At 37.1% G+C, this 20,795-nt stretch overlaps 1 protein-coding gene across 9 annotated transcripts in view; it reads left to right on the top strand.

Annotated features, from left to right (window-relative positions):
* The window catches only part of kst (spectrin beta chain, non-erythrocytic 5 kst), a 155,916-nt gene that overhangs the window by 93,867 nt on the left and 41,254 nt on the right, over positions 1-20,795 (top strand). For 5 of the 9 annotated variants that reach the window (XM_067790372.1, XM_067790371.1, XM_067790370.1 and 2 more), the window contains exons 3-4: positions 14,296-14,474; positions 14,832-14,999. In XM_067790372.1, the coding sequence (XP_067646473.1) occupies positions 14,355-14,474; positions 14,832-14,999 (288 nt within the window). In that variant the 5' untranslated portion in view covers positions 14,296-14,354. Of the gene's footprint in view, positions 1-2,572; positions 2,714-14,295; positions 14,475-14,831; positions 15,000-20,795 lie in introns of those variants that run through there. The other 4 variants (XM_067790367.1, XM_067790374.1, XM_067790366.1 and 1 more) reach the window with 3 other exon arrangements.

Genomic DNA, 20,795 nt, shown 5'->3' with positions numbered 1-20,795 from the left:
ACCGATTTCGCCCTTTTTCACAGAAAACAGTTATCGTCCTAGAATCTAAGCCCCTACCAAATTTCACAAGGATTGGTAAATTTTTGTTCGACTTATGGCATTAGAAGTATCCTAGACAAATTAAATGAAAAAGGGCGGAGCCACGTCCGTTTTGAAATTTTCTTTTATTTTTGTATTTTGTTGCACCATATCATTCTGGAGGTGAATGTTGACATAATTTACTTATATACTGTAAAGATATTAACTTTTCTTTTAAAATTTGAATTTAAAAAAAAATTTTTTAAAAAGTGGGCGTGGTCGTTCTCCGATTTTGCTAATTTTTATTAGGCAGACATATAGTAATAAGGGTAACGTTCCTGCCAAATTTCATCATGATATCTTCAACGACTGCCAAATTCCAGCTTGCAAAACTTTTAAATTACCTTCTTTTAAAAGTGGGCGGTGCCACGCCCATTGTCGAAAATTTTACTAGTTTTCTATTCTGCGTCATAAGTTCAACTCACCTACCAAGTATCATCGCTTAATCCGTATTTGGTAATGAATTATCGCACTTTTTCGATTTTTCGAAATTTTCGATATCGAAAAAGTGGGCGTGGTTATTGTCCGATATCGTTCATTTTAAATAGCGATCTGAGATGAGTGCCCAGGAACCTACATACCAAATTTCATTAAGATACCTCAAAATTTACTCAAGTTATCGTGTTAACGGACAGACGGACGGACGGACGGACATGGCTCAATCGAATTTTTTTTCGATACTGATGATTTTGATATATGGAAGTCTATATCTATCTCGATTCCTTTATACCTGTACAACCAACCGTTATCCAATCAAAGTTAATATACTCTGTGAGCTCTGCTCAACTGAGTATAAAAATAGGTAGGTACTTTGTGTGAGGAAGCAAAGCTTCACGTTTTTTGTGGTCTGCATGTAAAAACTATGACTACGAATCACGTATTTCAAAAATATATGACGTAAACGTAACTATTTGATGAAATTTGATGAATTTTGAAGCTTCTAGCCGTAAAAAAGGGCCAAAAATGACAGTTTATATGGGGTATATAATATATATACCACCGATATTTATGATTTTTTCAGACAACAATATATGCTATATACGTAAGCATTTGGTGAAATTTGAAGCTTCTAGCTGTTAAAATGGGGTAGAAATTGCGAAAAGTTTCTTATCTGAACAATCGGTTGCATGAGATATATACTATATATACAACCGATCTCTATGATTTTTTCAGACAACAATATATGCTATATACGTAAGCATTCGGTGAAAATTTGAAGCTTCTAGCTGTTAAAATGGGGCTAAAATTGCGAAAATATATATATATATTATATATACCACCTTATATATACTAAATATACCACCGATCTTTATGATTTTTTCAGACAACAATATATGCTATATACGTAAGCATTCGTTGAAATTTGAAGCCTCTAGCTCTTAAAATAGGGCAGTAATTACGAAAAGTTTCTTATCTGAACAATCGGTTGTGGGGGATATATACTATATATATGACCGATCTCATCAATTTTTTCAGGCAACAATATGTGCAATATACGAAAGTATATGGTGAAGTTTGAAGCTTCAATCTGTTAAATTGAGTAAGATATTACAAAAATCCTCTTTTTCTGAAAAATCGGTTGTATGGAGGATATATGCTATAGTGGTCCGATCCAGCCGGTTCCGACAAATGTCTAATCGGACACCCAAATACACTCGCTCACCAAATTTTATCAAGATGTCTCAAAAATTGAGGGACTAGTTTGTATACAAACAGACATACGGACAGGCGGACAGATGGACATGGCTAAATCAACTCAGTTCTTCAACCTGATTATTTCGGTATACTTAATGGTGGGTCTATCTATTTTCCTTTAAGGACTTACAATTTTGGGTTTCGTGACGAAATTAATATTCATTTTCATGAAAGGTATAAATATACGAAAAATAGAGCATGGATTACGATGCGAAATATTTATCACTAAAAAAAATTTAAGATTATAAAATGGTATTTTGCAGTATTCGTTTAACATTCCAAATATTTTCATATTGGTAGGTACAATATTATTCTTTCTGATTTGATATTTATGTTTAAAGAATTTGTTGAACATTCTTTGTGACTTATAAAACTGTTATGGCTTTGCTGATAAGCTGAAAATATATTTAAAACTTGTGAGCGTAGATGTTTTTTGTGGTTGTATGTAGATATATTTGTATTTACTCTGTATATTGCCAAATAGGACGGGGTGGTTGGCTGAATCCCACTTTATACCATATACTATATATGAAATTCCAACAAGTTGTCGCCAACTTCAGTGGTTCTACAGAGCACGCGGCGTTAACTACGCGTAATAAGAAGAAAGTAACAAAGACGGGTCAGGCAGCACCTAAACGGCAAATATATATATACTAAGTGATTGAGGTGTTTCGAAATTTATTGGCTATGCTAATAGATACATACTTACATATATGTATATTGGTTGATTGCATAATATTGTGAAACGAAATTAAATAGAAAACAAGAAAAAGCTGTGGTGAAGTTGAGCTTAATGCTTACTTACTTAAAACATAAATTGTTGTAAATATTAGACTAGCAGAACAGTGCATAGCAGAGATTGATTACACAAAGAATATGCACTCAAACTTCTCAAGATATCAGTATAAACGATATATATCGTCCGACAGACGATATTTAGGTATGTATGTCACAGAAAAAAAAAAAAGAATTTTAAAAGCTAATGTTAGTAAAACAGGCGTACGTACTCGTGAAGTTCGATGTGCAAACAGAAAGGTGTACCCCGAAAAAAGTAATATTTTTAACTTAAGTAGAGCTCGCTCAGAAGTTGAAGTTAAACCACTTTAACAAAAGCAAAAATAACTTCGAAATTTTTAACAGGAGTTTCGTTGGCTTTTTATCTGTAACAACCGGCACCGACAAGTTATTACTTTATTATTGGCTTATTATCGACAGCGAGTTATTATAGTCGCGTTAACAATTTGTTATCAGCTTCTTATAGCCGGGTCTTCGGCTTTTTATTAATTTCTTATCGGCTTGTTATAGCCGGGTTACAGATGTGTCATCGTTTTTATAGTGAAGTTTTATCGGTAACTAAAAATCCTCAGTCGTCGATAACAGATCGATGGCAAGTCGATAATATATTGGTAACGAATTTTAAAATTGAAATCAATCACTTTTTAATAACAAATCGAAAATGTTTCGATAACAAATCGATAATTTTTCGGTAGCAAATTGACAACACGCCGATAACAAGTTGGTAATACGCCGATAGCAAATCCAAATCTTTTCGGCAACAAATTGATCATTGTTTGATAACTAATAGACAAATTTTCAATAAACAATTTATAACATCACGATAGTAAATCAATAAGTTTTCGATGGCAATTCGAAAAATTATTGATAACTAAGCGATAACTTGCTGGTTAAATATCAATAGCTTTCCGATAGCATATCTATAGATTTTCGTTAAGTCGATAACCCTTCGAAACCAATCAATAACTTGTCGGCAAAAAGGCAGTAGCTCACTGTTACCTCTGTATAACACTTTGATAAAAATTCGATGACTCGTCTATACTTCGTCGATAGTACACCATATTAAACCGATAATTCATTGACAACACCCTGTCAACTTTTTGATCGCAAATTAATAACAGCCGCATGCTTCGATTTTGACTTTTAATGTTTCCTATCCTCTCCCCTTATATTTTTTGCTTTACTTTATTTGCTTTGTTTTGCCTAGCATCGTTATTATCATTCATTCGTTCATTAGTTGCTAAACTGCCTAAACGATTTGGCCGTTTCGTAACAAGTGACGCCAGCTATCCCTGTTTCGCGATAACTGACGGCAATTGAGAGAATCAAGGGAGGTCAAGCCTTCCTTTACCTGCCTCACCCAACTTATTGCAGGTTTGCCTTCCTCTGTTTCCAAACTGCGACTTTGACTTAACTACTATCTTGACCGGAGCGTCTTCGTCCATCCGCATGACATGACTTAGCCAGCATAGTATTTTGGCTTTAGTCGCTGATCTATCTTCCTTTCTACGTATAGCTAACACAGCTCATTATTATACCTCCTTCGATACCTGCCATCGGAATTGCATCTACTGTCGTCACCGTCTATGATTCCGAGCCATACGTCAGGACAGGTATGATGAGCGACTTGCAGAGAGTGATTTTTGTTCGTCGAGAGAGGTTTTTACTTTTCAATTGCCTACTCAGTCCTAAGTAGCAGTTATACTGCTAGAATCTTCTCTAGCATTATGTTAAAGAAATCGCACGAAATGGATTCAACTTGTCTGAAGCCTCGTTTGGTTTCGAATGGCTCGGAGCAGTCCTTACGGAGGTAGTAGTGTTGTTCATTTGGCAGAGCTTTATTAACTTTGTAGAGAAGTTAAATTCAAACAAAGCAGCATACAAGCAACTTCTTCTTGCGCTATCAAAGACTGTTGACTGTCGGTTCTCATATCGTGCGTCTTCTCTAGAATCTGACGCAATATGAAGATTTTGTCGATAGAAGATAGCCGTAAGCATAGACGATTGGAATATTTTCTGGTCGGAGCGTATATATCCAATGGTTTAGCATGATATAGCTGACGTCAAGTTCGTACAGCTCATCAGCTAAGTAAAGTCCACTATTTTTGTAATATATTACTCATCCAACTGGTATTCGGCAAACACACTGTTTACACACAATTCTAAAGTCAAGTGGACAGTTATTTTGGGCGACAATCGCTATATCAGCGACTATCTTGAATAATAACGAGAGTTTATTAAAAAAATTTCCATGAAAAAGTAACAAAAAGCAACAACAAATATTCACTCTACAAAGGGTTTAAAAAAGTATGATGAATTTGTTATTATTTCAAAGCTCTTATCAGCTGCTAAGTTTACGAATGGAAGGTGTAGACTAATATTAAACGAAAGTTCAAAGCTAACAAATACAATAATTATCACGCAAGCACCCGAAATACAATAGAAAATAAAAGCAGTTTTGCCCACGATAAAGTATAGAGGAATATATTTCCACTTGTAGGGCTGCACTATGACTGAGTATATGCAAAACTAACAAAACCTAGACAATAGCTGCTTAATACTGAGCTTGCGTCTTGAAAGTTTGTATCAGTTAAAAGCTTCGCTGAAAATTTAGCACTAGCGCAGATCGAGAAAGGAGGGCTTAAGAGTAAACGAGGACAAGGCGAAGTACTTGCTGACAGTTACGTTGCTATTGCGAGCAAGGTGGCAGCATGGTGACATACCTACAAACATAAATAAAAATTGCATGTACTTTGTTTTTGTAAATTCGATGGACAAATGTCAAAATCGTACTGCGCCGGAAGTTGATGTATCAAATCAAATAAAAAAAGTTTATAATCAGCTGTTCCATGCTGCCACCTTGTATCGTTGCGCCATGATTGCGAGCTACCGGAAGCCTCTTCCAAAGAAAAAAAAATTATAATTTAAGTTATTGGCACGTGTCATCATATGATGATCTCATTTGTGTGCGTTCTGTAATTATCAATTTCCTCCGAGTACTCAGCAGTTCGCGTGATTTATCAAGAAAAAAGTGATCTGTGATTGTATCTTTGCAATGATAGAATGGTAGTCTGACGCAAATCCCAGTTCACCATATTCGTTGCTAGATGTCGCATTAACTCTTATATAACATTACTGTTCTGCGACATTTTTGTACCCTCACGCCATAACAGCGTATTATTAGGGCAACTTATGAGAACAAATTTTTATGAATTTTGCAAACCAATCTTAAAAACGTTTTCGAAAAAATTAGAAAGTTCGAGAAAATTTTACGAAAGTTTCGAACTTTTTATTTGCAGTTCTCTGCATTTTTTTGACTATGCATTTCTGTAGCCCAATCAATTTTAGTCTAACAACGTGCAAATTATAGGTCTCTCGAAATTCGCTGTTGACTATCTTCTACAGTATATGGATCCGGTCTAGTATATTTTATTACTAGCTGTCTGCTTATTTGTTCGAAGTTCGAACCCATCGATTCTTCCGGCTTGAAGCGGGCAAAGTACTGTATGCCTGTATGTAACCTACTCAGATCAGGGTTCTTCAAAAGTGAAGCTGTGAATGTGTTGGTAAGAGTATCATGATTATAGTGGGAGTGATTTACTCGTTGATTTACGAGCACCGAAGTAAGACGTATAAACTCATTGTTTGCTATCAGTAAAAATAAATATTTCGTAAATACGCTATGAAGATATAACTTTATTGCATGAGAGTATCAAAGAATTGAAATAAAATATCACACTAAATTTAAAAGCAATAAATATTCCGCGCTTGAGCTTTTTTTTTTTTGCAATGCGAAAATAAGCAATAGCCTCTTCCTCTTGTTGTTACTTCGCTTTTTCAACGACGACTAACACATTAATTAACAAAATAGCGAAGCAATCTGCGTGAATCGAATTTGCAAAATTGTGCTATAAAATGACGACCCTTGTTTTAGATGCATCGAATATTATATTATAGATTTTTGGCGATTCAGTGAAGCGAATAAATCCGCTGGGGCCGCATTTTGGCAGAACAAACAGGAATGCAAAATGACAATTCCGATTTCATTTAAAAAAAAATGTTATTAAATCGTTTAACTAAATTGATGTTTTAAATATTTACTATCATAAAAATCGTGGTAATCGTAATTTTAGCTTTATTTTTGTATCAGAAATCTGGATATATTCTTTTGAGATTGATGAATATAATTTACCTAATTATAAATTCTATGCAAGTGCTAATGATTCGTATCCAGCTGGCGGTGTAGGGGTTTTTGTTCATGATTCGTTTGACTGTAGCAAAATTGAACGACTTAGTCTCACTAGTGCTGACGCTATAAAGGTTTCGTGCTACATTTGCAAAATAAACTTTGTATTTGTCTGTATTTATAGACTTCACTCGCAACCTGCTCAATTATTTATCGATGACTTCAATTCATTATTAAGTAGTGTATCAACGATGAATCTTGTAATTTTGGGCGATTTTAATTTGGATCTATTAAGTACAAGCCCTGTACTTAATAATTATAACATGGTTGTGTCAGATCATGGGTTATATTCACTTATAAACGAAGCTACTAGACCAGTGGCAGGTACGTGTCTTGATCACGTACTGTGCCGCTTCTTTGGTTCTTCTTGGTCTGCCTGTTCCGCTATTAACTCGGACCTGGGTATCACGGATCACTGTATGAGTGGTATTCTCTTTAAAAACACAATGGTTGAGAAAGACGTTAGAAAAAGAAATAGACATGTTGTGGAAAAAATTTATTTTGATCAACTAAATATTGAACTTCGCTTAAATATTTGGAGCAATGTATGTATACGCCGAAGAAAATGTATCAAGGGCATACGGCTTGTTTTTACATAATTTAATGCAATGCATTAACTCCTCAACATACTGCGTTAACAAAAAAGCATCAGAAATCAGACTCAAACCGTGGATAAATAAATGCCTTTTGAATAGAATTAGGTTCAAAAATAAATTTAAAAAAAGTGCAACAAACATCCATATGACACCAATTTGAATACTCGTTTTAAGCAAATATGCAAACGAATCAATGGAGAAATTCGTAAATTTCGGGACGATTATTATAATAACTTAGTCAATAAATCCAAAGGTAATCCAAAAGAAGAGTGGAAAGTAATAAATAGGATTATTGATAAAAACACAAAAAGGCAAGATTCTCATTTTGTTTTACAAAAAGAAGGCGTTGATATTTCTGTTCCCATAGAAATAGCTAATGATTTTAATGAATACTTTACTTCAATTGTGAAGTCAAACTTTCCGCCAAATGTGACACCCCTTGCGATTGTTGCTTTGATTTTCGAGTAGCTAAAGATTCTTTCAGAAGCAACAGCTTCTTTTTTGAGCCAATCTCAGGATCGGAAATTTTAACTGCAATCAAATCTTTGAAAAATAGTAATTCTTCCGGTCATGATGGAATCTCTAACGTTATGTTAAAGAAAATCTCATACAATATTGTTGATGTTTTAAAACATATCTTTAACTTGAGTGTTACAACTGGGATTTTCCCAGAACAATTAAAATTAAAAAGGTAATAAAAAAGATATGGCTAACTATGGGCCGATTTCACTTTTGTCATCAATTACTAAAATTTTTGAAAAAATTGTAAAAGTAAGGATGTTATCCTACTTTGAAAAAATAAATTTTCTTAGTCCTTTGCAATTTGGTTTCAGGGATGGTCTTTCTACGGAAGATGCTCTTTTGGACTTCTGTTCAACTATATACAAGGGTATTGATTCAAAAAAAGATTGTGCTGGGCTTTTTGTGGACATTACAAAAGCATTCGATATGGTTGATCATGGCCGTCTTTTAAATAAGCTTTATAATTTGGAATTCGTGGCTTGTTATACAATTGGTTTGTTTCTTATTTAGGAAATCGAACCCAAAGAGTGAAAATAGGCAACACTCTTAGTGAGACCAAAGTCATAAACTCTGGTGTACCACAAGGATCGGTTCTGGGTCCGCTTTGAAATTGAAAAAGTGAATAGCTTCAAATACCTAGGAGTCACAATTGACCGTAATCTATACTGGAATGAGCAAATCGCAACTGTAAGAAAATACTTACTTTCAGCCAATCGTATACTTTACCGTCTCAGAAAATACGTTCCAAACCATACACTGAAAACAGTTTATTATAGTATATTTCATTCAAAATTAGAATATGGAATAAGTTGCTGGGGTGGTGCTCACTCCAATAAAATAAATCAATTAACTGTACTGCAAAAATGTGCAGTAAGAAAAATTTTTAATTGTCCACGTCGGACTCATTCCTTTGACTTATTTAGAAGATCAAATATATTCGCAGTTCGGCATTTGCTCTATTACAAAGTTTTAAAAATTTTTTACATGAGAGGTGGCTATTTGCAAAATCCAACACGAGGAATGTACAGCCTGCGTAGTAACCATAGCACACTTGTTTCTTTGCCAGTTTTTTGAACAACATTGTTTAGAAATTCCTACACTGTCTTATCCTGCAAACTTTTTAATTCCATTCCAGAAAACATACGAGACATTAGATCCAGATCTGTGTTTTTAAAAAAAATAAAAACTTGGCTTCTTGAGTTTGATACCAACCAGATAGAAATTTTGATGCACTACGTTGTATAATATAGTCTTTAATTTTATATATGCATTGTATAGTTTTGAATTTTCTTTTTGCTGTTTTCTTATGAGGAATTCTGTAAACTTAGCTTTTGTATTCTTTCTTCAAATTGTTTCATGACTTAATTTAGTCAATTTATTTTTGAAATATCTTATTCTCATTTAAAATAAATTTTTTTTATATATATCTTGTATTCTTTTTTTTGTTCACCCCACTACTACTATTTATACAATGGAATTTGTTAAAACATGATGTGACATACAACACTATTTTTATTATATAAAATAAAGATGTCACTAACTATTCTCTAAGTAATGATATTGTAGACATGTAAAATTAAGCTATCGAATATGTACATACGCTTATGAGAATAATGAAATAAATAATAATCTAATAATCTAATTGCTTTCATTGCTAAGTTAATTAAATCCGTTAATAATCAACAAATGAGTAAGCAATTAAATTTGTTGAACAAGTTTTATATATGATCGAAATTTTTTTCTGCACTTTTGTGAAGTTATGAAAGTAAAGAGAATGTCGGTATTGCTGCGCTTGGGCATAGCGGATCACATGGCGGCTGACATAATCAGCGTGTCAAATCGTATCTGATCAATGCGAAAACCAAGATTTTGTTGATGTAAATAAATTATAAATGCCAACACAAATACATGACTACCTATCGATTTCTTGGTGCTTCCGCAAAAGCTTTCAATTCTACACAATATTTGCGTTCTTGTATGGCTTCTGAAGAGATTTTTTAAGTGAACATTCTTTAACGTACATACGCATGTATTACGATGTACGAGTACCAGAGAATAGCGTCAGTGACCGTTTTTGTTATCGTAACTTGGAAAAAAGGCTGGCTGGATATCTCAAGCACTTGCACATTTTCCTTGAATATTCAAGTGCAATATGTATCCCATCTTCAAGTTATTATAGAATTATTAATAAACTTTGACCTTGAATAATAATTATTATTACCCTATTAATTTTATAACATTGAAAGTTTGGATGTCCAGACGTTTGAGTTGAGTTGAAGTGCCAGATGGCTAATAGTCTGAAAGGAACTACTGGTTTCTTTCTATGGTAAAGTAGGCATCCCACATCCTCTGATAAAAGTTACTTTTTCTTAACATACTCGTAGGTTAACAATAGTGTGGAAGAATATACTAGATATACTTATTAGAAAAACTTGGCGATTTGGTCCTACAAACCTTTGGGAAAGTAGCCTTTTTAATTATTTTTAGCAAATTTGTTGAGGACCCTTTCGGGACTTCTTTGAAACAATTCCAGAATAATTTCGCACAGCATAAGGCTCTGCCCGATTTACCGGGGCATGACGAACATGGATCGACTAAAGACAATCATAGATTTGAGATACTGCACAAATCGCTGAAGATCGCTGTCATCGGTGCAACGAGCAGCACCACATGTCAACACACCTCGACGACATTCCACCACCGTCCCACGATAGATGGCGAAGAGAGCTCCGACGGAGCCCTATCAATCCACGTCACGGAACAAACCCTGTGGTGGGAAGCGGACGTCGCCGAAGAAGAGATCGAACGACGGGAAGATCCTACAGCAATACTAGCAACAACACCACCGGGCGTTTCCGGTTTCCGTCGTTCCGACGTTTCCGACCGCCGCTGATGAAAAGCCTTCAAACGTACAACGCGGGGATGGCGGGGAGACACGTCCTTTCCCCCCATCGCACCGCTCTACCGGGCGGCGCCGTGGCGACGCGAAACCACGTCCGTCCCGCTCGTCACGACGCTCAGTTGGTAGGGCGGCCCCGTATAACGTTCGTGCCCAAGTAACCACACTCGCGCGCCAACCAACAAGGCCAGCCGGCTTCAGAACGGGACGCCTCTGGGAGACGTCTCTAGCAACGATCATTACACGCGCATTTGTAGCCATAGCTTCAACGGCGGTCGTTCGGATAGCAGCAGGAGGGAAGCTCCACGCAGTACGCGCCCTTATCGATTCCTGCGCTTCGAATTCCATCATCGATGCAAACCTCGCAAGGGACCTCGGGTTAGAGCGTACCGGCACGTCCTATCACGTGAAGTGCACGCTTGTTCTGCGAGGGGAATTCGGGGTAACGGGAGCAGTGACGACCCAGGCCACAGTGGTGTCATGATATTCAAGGCTTAGTCCAACAGCAACTCTGGATCCATCGGTAGCCACGCCATTCCAATTTATGAAGCTGGCGGATCCAGCTTTCCACCGGTCTACACCTGTCCGGCTCACACTAGGTGCCGATGTCTACGCCAGCCTAATGGTTAGCGGCACACCACCGTCGAACGTAGGCGGGCTGCTCACTCAAGCCACCATATTCGGGTTGGTAGTGTCTGGAGCCCACCAACAATAATCAGGCAACTGTCCATTCAATAAGAATTCCACGAAGAAGCGTCTGGCGTCGGTCGAATTATGTATCCTGGTCATACTATTTTTTCTTCCATACGCATTTACTGCAGGGTCTAAATTTAAGTTGAGATTCGTTAATTTTAAGTTGAGATTCGTTCTCGCAAGCCCTTTGGGACTTGGTTGTTGGGGGCGTTACGGTCGTTTCGAAGTTGCTCGCCGCAAGGGGGCCGGCATGTTTAGGCCACAAGCCTAAATATGGCGGTGCACCCTCGTATCGCTTTAGTTTTCTTTTTCATTTATTCATATCGGTTTATACCGATAACCGTTTACCCCGCCGGATAATAGTTAAGCCTAGGATTCGGCGGTGGCCACGAAATAAAGTCTTTTTTACCTCTTTAACTTCTTTTGCGAACGTTTAAGAAACCGCCAGCAGCCAAGCCACCGAAGGTAAGTCCTTTGTCAATCAAAATTATAAAATTCATTTTATACACTCCGCAATCGGAAATCTTGAATTGTTACTAATTGGATTAATTCTACAATTGCATTTACTTTCACTTCAATAAACATTATTGTGTATCTTTTTATAACGAATTCGTTTGTGTTTTCTCCTTTCTTTTCTCCCCACCATTATTACGAGCGCGCCCTATCTGTGGTCTTGCCGCCGTAACAGGATTGTTTTCGGGACTATTTCGGGATAGCTTGAAGATACTCCCGCCTTTAAAAAAGAATATGCCCAGTAGATCCTTCTTGAGTATTAGCTATTTGTGAGCCAAGCTTTAGCGGAACAAGTTCAGCCGCGCTGGTGTATTAAGTCGCAAATCAACATCTGGTCATCCCAACATCGAAACATCCAGATATCCATGTATCCATAGGTACATATATACATATATAGATTTTGGTCTGAATAATTTTGGAAAAGCTATCAGTTTTCAGATTACGTTATTTTTGGATTATTCCGGAACAATTTCCGGAAAATTTCGAGATCACATTTGCGGATCATCTCACGAATTTCTTCGAGTTGTTTCTTGGTCGTTTTAGGGCTATTTCTGAAACACTACCAGACTAATTTTTGGACCATTTCGTGATTATTTTCGGGTAATTTTTGGAGTCATATCGGGGCTATTTCGGGATAATTTCGGGGCTACTTCTTGATTATTTTAGGACTATATTGGCATTGTTTTAGGGAACTTTTCGGAGCTATTTCAAGACTTTTTGAACTACTTCGAAACGGTTGTGGGATTGTGATCCAGATCTTCTCGGAACTGTTTTGGATCAGTTTTGTTGTTGTTTTCGTGATAAAATCGCCGAGATCATTTCATAACTTTTTCGGAGCCCTTTCGAGATCGTTCGGGAATCTTATATGAAGTATTTCTATTGGAACTATGTATATCACGGTCTGTTAGTGATAATTTCGTAAAAAAGTGTTTCAGTAGAGCATTAGGTACCAACGTTTTAAAAAAAGCCAGTTTATCCTTTCTTCTGTGTTTTTTAGCAATCTTATCTCCGGACTATTTCGAGATTATATGCGTTTTAATTTCGAAATGTTTTCGGGGCTGTTTCAATAATAATGTAATAATTTTGTTATATTTTTTTTTTTGTGCGGGCTGTTTTCAGAGCTTTTTTGTAGAACATTCAATTCTCCACGAGAGTCCTTATGCATTTCTCTGACAAGTAAGAACATATGAAAGACCATTGAATTGTCTTTCTACCTTTATTATATGTATTTACGCAAGTACATATGTACATACAAATATACATATAATTTCTTCTGCTTGATTCGTTATTTGGCCTAGGGTTGTCGTGGCTGACTGATATCTACAGAGTATTTTCTTTTCTTTTATTCATTTTTTCTATCATCTGGTTGTTGGTAAATATTGTTATTGTTCGCCGCTCTGCAATTATAAACAAAAACTTAATTGAAGCAAACAAATGCGTAACTCGTAAGGTAAACATTTGTGCGTAGTAAGCTGCGCACATTTTTTTTGAAGGCATCGAAGAGGTTAAAGTACCGCTAACTGCTTATGAAGGTTATAAGTTCTTGAAGTGATCTTATATGTAGCCATAAATATAGAGTATACTCGTGTGTCTAACAATTAAGAGCGTCCAAAGCCTAAATCAAGACTGAATTCGTGGGGTATGGGGTGTATAAGTTCGTTTCAGCAATCTATATGGAATTTTGCAAAACGGGGCGATGTCAGCTTCCGACCAGGGATAAAGCTGTATTGGCTAACTTATTATGTTTTGTTGATTTTCCGACAGGGTGGATAAATGATGTATATTGGAACGATTTTCCGTCATCCCTTGTCAAATTTGGTTTCGAGACAAACTGGTTTCGGCGTTGTGCCATCATCAGTGTCGATTTTCGTTCTCCGAGAACACAACTCCGAAACCGGTTTGTCTCGAAACCAAATTTGACAAGGGATGACGGAAAATCGTTCCAATATACATCTGTATTGGCTATATCCACAAAACGAATTTGGTTTTGATATCCTATATACATATACATATATTTACGAGGTGGAGAGCTGAAAGAGAGGGTATATGCTGAAGTAGGGGAAGAAGAGGAGCAAGCGGAAAGAAAGATAAAACAGCTAATAATATTTTACTAAGAGATCTAAAATGAAGCTTTTCAGTCGATTTGTTCATATTATGTTCTATTTGAATTTCATAATATTTACTGGCAACTTTAGAAATAACTTTCTCTTCATGTTGTACGTTAGTACAAAATTAACTTTCTTTATTTTTCTTTGCAGCATCACAATATGAACCAGGTGGCTACTCGTTGCAGGCTCAAAATCGCAAAGATGCCACCATGAACCAACGAGATGGCATTATAAAATTCGAGAATGAGCGCATTAAAACGTTACAAGAGGAACGTTTACACATACAGAAGAAGACGTTCACAAAATGGATGAATTCATTTTTGATCAAAGTGAGTAGAGGGATCCCCATAAACGAGTTTAATGGTAGTTTTATATGAGACCCGTTGATGTGTACCACCTTAAACTAAGCTTTCCTTTATATTGTCACCTTTTCACTATCAGTTACTCCATTCCGATTCCCATATCTATCACTATCCCTTTCTTTATCCTTATCCCTATCCCTATTCCGATCCCAATCTCTAGCCCTACCCTATCACTATCCTTAACTCTCCTTACTGCAAGACACTGCTTATTAATTTAATACTAAAACTTACTTAGTCTATAAATAAAATCAAGTTTTTCATTTTCTTAAAAAACACTCATAAATACATACAAACGTGCTTACTGAGCATTTGTTCTGTTTGTAGGCAAAAATGGAGGTCGAAGACCTATTCACAGATTTAGCTGATGGCATCAAATTACTTAAGCTCCTGGAGATCATATCATCGGAGAAACTAGGAAAACCGAATAACGGTCGTATGCGTGTACATAAAATCGAAAATGTCAACAAGAGTCTGGCATTCTTGCACACCAAGGTAAGCAGGACAATAAAAACAATAAAAGCAAATTTAATAATAAGTAAAACCGTTTAAAAACAGCAACAACAAGGGAGCTTAGCATAAAATTGTAGTTGCAACTAAAATATTAGCTATCGTCGTCAGTTTGTGTTGTTGATGCAGTTATTTTTATAGAATTGTTGCTGTCAATTTTATTTATTTCATAGACAAATTAGTGTGGGCTAAGCCCCGCATGCATTTTATGAATACATTGTGGCATGTGCCAGCCAAAGCAAACTATTTATACGAGAATACACAATATTTGGAGGGATAGTCTTATGCGCATGCGTAGCTGATGTGCACCTACTAAAAGCAAGTCACGAGCGATTGCGTATGAGGATTGTGTATGGAATTTTATTTTGATTTGTATGGAATTTAAGTAAAAAGCATTGATGCTGGTCGTCAGCGAGCTGGTCTTTCTCTCGGGGGGCTTAACTTGTTCGGCTCATGGTGGTAACAGCTAACGTGAAGGATTCTCGGCGCCACCGAAGATGGTTTAGTCCAGAGGCGGCACATTTATTCTGCAGGGATATGTGGAAATATTTTTGAAATGCGTAATCATTCTGATTCGTTAGACACTTTCTCAGACGAGAACTTCCGGTGACCATAAATTAAAAAACCGTTTAACTAAGGCAGAGCCCAATGACGTAGCAATTCCAACGTTACTCCCAGAGTCGGACAGTTATGCGGCAGGTATAGGCCAACACGGAAACGCAGAACACCTTAGAATGTGGGAAACAGTAAATTCGATACAATTTAAGTCTAGATTCGAAGCGTTCTGAAGGAGAAGGGTCACCCCTTTTTGTTGTATAGCACTCACAACTCCCATCCACATAACGGAAACTCAGGAAACTTACAATTTCAATAGGGTTGGACCAAAACGACACGGGTTTGAGAAGCGTTGGACATTGCAATTTAAAAGATGGTTGATGTCATGTGGCGACACATTACAGGTATCACATAGATTGCGATGTCGGGGCTGATTCTAAGTAAGAGTTTAACCTATTACAGTATGCAGATCGAAGTTGTGCCAGAGTAACGCGCGTCTTCCTGCGAAGTTTGTTTTCCCAACTGCGAGCATAGGGCTTTGTCGACTTTTGTGGATGACTCTGGAAATCTTTTTATGCTCTATTCTGTAAACACACACACACAACAGCGTTGCAGTTTCCTCCATTGTGTAACTTCAAAGTCAGACGACCTTATCGAAGACGCGTGGCATACAAGCGCCAGGCCAACTGCTTCATAGGTAGCTTTGAGTGTTTTTTGCTTCGCCCCAAGAGCTGCTAGTGAGGAGCGAGGACATTAGCATTTTGTTACGGCTCTGAACTTGAAATACAATTGCAACTACATGCTCGCCAAAGTTCAGGACATTATCGAATGTCACACCCAATGTTTTGGAGCATCGGACACTCGGCAGCGTAATGCCATCGAGGTGGATGTCCAATATTTCCGATACTTGTGTTTTCCACGTCGTGAATATGGTCGCTGAAGATTTGGTTTGTGATGGTGTCAAGTTTCGCGAGGCAAAAAAGAAAACTAGAAATACTTGAGAGATAGCAGTTAATTTAAGAGCATTTGCTTATCAATGGAAAGGCCAGGACCTGTTGCCATTGTCGTGCAGTCATCGGCGTAGAAAACTGTGGTAACTCGTTCGTGTGGGGATAGGACCCCATCTTGTTAAATTGATGTTACGTTCCTGAATTGAACCCATGCCTGCCGACCATACAGTTTGCGATCCCCTGATATAAGCATCCTTCGTTAGCTGTTTTACTGAGACTTTAGAACACCTACTGCCCTCACCACTTTGGATTTTTAAGAAATGTTGATTTAGCAAGTTTGATTGCTTCTTCAACCTCTGTGGCAGTGATGTTAAGAGGAGACACTCTGTGCTTTTGTTGACAGGGTCACCTCGGAAAGGCTATGGTCAAACAACTCCTCTATGGCATCCGTAGGATCATCGGTCATACACTGCGGTCTTGATGTGTAAGAGGCTCTACTATACGGATCGTTGACACCCTGTATAAAGCTAATACACACATACATATCTTTATGTAAATATGCTTATGCACTTTCTTTAGGTTTGGTGTGACTTTTGAATTTGTAAGCAAATTGTTTATTTGCCTTTTTTTGAAAGTTTGCACTCAACGGTTGCCATGTTTACCTATTCACCTATCATAACATACATACATAAAGAAAATACCATATCTATTTAGTGTCTTAATTATTCGTGTAGCATACTCATACTCCCTGAAAATATTTAATTAACTTGGCGTAAAATAGTAAATTATAAACAAACTAAGAAATCATGTATTGAAGGAAAAAAAGCTTTGAAACTGATGAGAGGGAAATTGGAGAAAGAATACGAGGCCCGTAATATTGGAAACAGTCCAAAACAATGCATAAACAATCAGATTCAAGACTGCCCGGTTAACTACAGTTGGTGTAAAACGGTGGGGCGTAGAGTGAGACAAATTCTAAAAAATCCGTTGCTCCCCATTTACTGCACTAGATAACACACATTTGCATCTTGAAAGGTTGATGCAAATTGTTTGGCCCTAATTTTAGCAGCGCTGGATTTCAAAGGATTTTCACTTACTTAATCTAATTAAAATAATACTTGGATTGGCGTTTATTGGATGGGTTGATGTAAGGTAAATAGTTTGTCGGTTAACCAAATAGGTGATAGCGCTTAAAGAGAGACGAAGAGTTCAAATCAACTTTGTATGGTTGTTACATTAGGGTGTGTCAAACAAAAGTTAGCGTTTCCCTACTGGAATTAAATTTTTTTTATTTTAGATTTCACCCAAAATATTACTGCAATATAATATTATTAAACTAGATTGGTTAGTCAAAAGGAGCTTTCGAAATGTTTGCAAGAATTTTGCGAATACTGCTAATACTTTTTGCTCCAACATATTAAATTGTCTGTTATAACATTTTGTTGAACCAAAATTATACACCCTTATAGTTATTGTCGTCGTCGTCACTGAATGACGACGACTCACGACGACGGGTTAAATTTGGTATTGCCGTCGTCGTTTTCGAAAACTATTGACGACTATCGACACATGTTGGTTTTACTGACGACAGAAGGAAAATTTATAAGACATTTCTTTTTTAATTAATTAAATATACAAACATGTAATATGCATTATTTTTTTTTTAGATAGTCAAAATGAAAATAACGAGTGCGCAATAATTCGACATTCTTGTAGCTGGGCTAGAAATAATCGGAGTTATTTCTGATTTTTTATTATTCTATTGAGTTAGCTCCTCTTTATTATTTTCGTCACTAGAGCTCGCACTACTGTCATAATAAAACATTTTTGTAAAATCTTGAAATGAAATATTTAAACAAGTCTCAAATCGCGAAAAAAGATACAGGAATAGTAAAAAAAAAACCGAACAGCTGATCCATAAATGGCAGAGATAGTATATTTTCCTTTCGTTTTATCGATAAATTGTGGTCGTCGTCTCAACAAGCTTAAGCGCCAAATACATGACACAAACATTTCCGCGAACATTCCGCAATCTTGTTCGCAGCTTTGGCCATACACAATACGAACTTTTGGCCGAACATTAGTTCTCTTTCAGACAGCGATGAATACGGACAACAATTGTGCTGCAGCAATATTGCTCGTTGTGGCAATTAAGCGTAAAAAAAAGAGAGAAGATCGCAAAAAAAGAATTTGGTGCAAAGAATGGTTTAAAAAATTCAATAAATTCACTCAGACATTTTTTATTGTCCATTTTACTTTTCCGCGCACGTCTGTTCCGTTCAGAAATTACTACGATTATGAGCTATTTCGCCATACACGCACGAACAGTTCGCGCAAATGTTCGCCAAAAATTAAAATATTTTGATTTTTGGCGAACATTTGCGCGAACTGGCAAACACCACCATACACGACAGAAAAGGCTGCAGAAACATGACATAACGGGAATGTTCGCGGAAATGTTCGTGTCGTGTATTTGGCGCTTTAGCCAATGCCGATTTGGTGTCGAAGTGACGACGACGTCGATACGATGTGACGTCGACTGAAAAACGACGACGATGTCGGCGACGACAATGATAATAAGGGCGATAGTTTCTTTTTAAACAGAGTTGGAACTTTACGGCCGTTATTCGAAGGCAAAGTTTTAAAATTTCCATTTCCCTTCTACGAGTTTATATGCTTCCCCCTCTTCATCTGGGAGTCTAGTCTAATTTAAAAACAAAGTTACTGAGTGAAGTATCAACCTATCGCTACTGTCGCTTCGTAAACGCCCTGTCTTAGACAACTTTTGAGCCACGCCTCATTTCAGAATATTTTTCAAAAACGCTTTAACTCGGAATTCTGTTGAAGAACGCTCTCTTTCAGAATTAAATTCAACAAATCTTGACTTAAGCTGAAAAAAATTCTGGGATAGTTCTTCAACCGAGTTCTGAGATTCAGCGTTTTTGAACTGGCTACTGAGATAGCGTGAAATTCCACTCCGCCGTCAAAATTTTGAGATGGGGCGTTCTTCAACCGAATTTTGAAGCACACCCTACGCTTCAAACCTATTCCGTTATGGGGCGTATTTGAAAAGTTTGCTGAGATAAGGCGTTTTCAAAACGTGACACGAGATAGAGTGATATTGCACTCGTAAGAAAAAAAGAATAGGTGTTAATAAGAAATAAAAGTCTTTCCTAAAACCTATTGTCGAAAAAATATCCGAATATAGCATTGAGATCTCGCTTCCATCGTAAGATGTGATTTTTCGACGCAAATGTTGCTAATGTCTTCTTAAAGTGATCTCTAAGTATCACAGCAAAGATTCTTTTCAGTTTCGCCACTTCAAATAGTAATACCACGGTTAAAGGTATTGCATGTAAATTTTGTACCCGATTACGGTGCACGTTTAAGGGGGTTTTCTTGGGGGAAACTGAGCTTTGAGCAATGACGAAATGCCTTAGCCACAATCAATCGGAACCCAAATTTATATGATATATCTTTGATCGTGGATTTAAGGGGTGGGTTATTTGAAGGGGTGGGACTGAAACAAATTATATATTTGAGTTCTATGGGGAATACCGTAAACAAAGTTTTTACATCCTTTTTCGTCCCAGTCAACTGTCATTGTCATCCACCAAATCCTCCATATTTACAACGTACAGAATGAAAATGGTCGACATTGAATATCCACGTCGATGGCATTATGCTACCGACTGCCTTATATCCAAAAATACTGGGTGTGACGTTCAATCAGAACTTACATTTGGGGGAGCATGTAGCCGCTTGCCGGCCGCTTGTATGCTACGCATCCCCAATATGGTCACCGAGCCTAAAAGACACACACTACACGAAACTGTAGGCCTGTGAAAACACCGCCCTCAGAACTTCCACGGAATGTCTTGCTATGTCTTCGGAACATCATCTACACAGTGAGAATACTCCCATAAAGGAAAGAAATGAAATTCTGGAAAAACAATTTCTGCCGAATACCCAGAAACCTGGGCATCCCAACAGGCATCTTATTGCAAAAGCCCCGCCTCCCAAAGACTTAAGAAATAATTTCTATACTCACTAAATCCGGCACTTAAGAGTTTAGCCGTCCATAAAAAGTTGTCGGACAACTTTGCCATGTATTGCCCGGCGAACACCGTTCTTAAAGACAAATACCCTGAGCTCGCAGTGGAGGAAAGCAACCTCCACTTGACACCAACCATCTTTTTAATAGTAATGTGAAACCAACGCCTCTAACACACTTATTTCTCTGTCACTTAGCGTTTTTGTTTCTAATTTCATTTCA

This window comes from Eurosta solidaginis, chromosome 5 (genome assembly GCF_040869045.1).
Source record: "Eurosta solidaginis isolate ZX-2024a chromosome 5, ASM4086904v1, whole genome shotgun sequence".
Classification (NCBI taxonomy): domain Eukaryota; kingdom Metazoa; phylum Arthropoda; class Insecta; order Diptera; family Tephritidae; genus Eurosta; species Eurosta solidaginis.
Note: the sequence above shows the minus strand (reverse complement) of the source record. Positions and strands in the feature narration are given on the sequence as shown.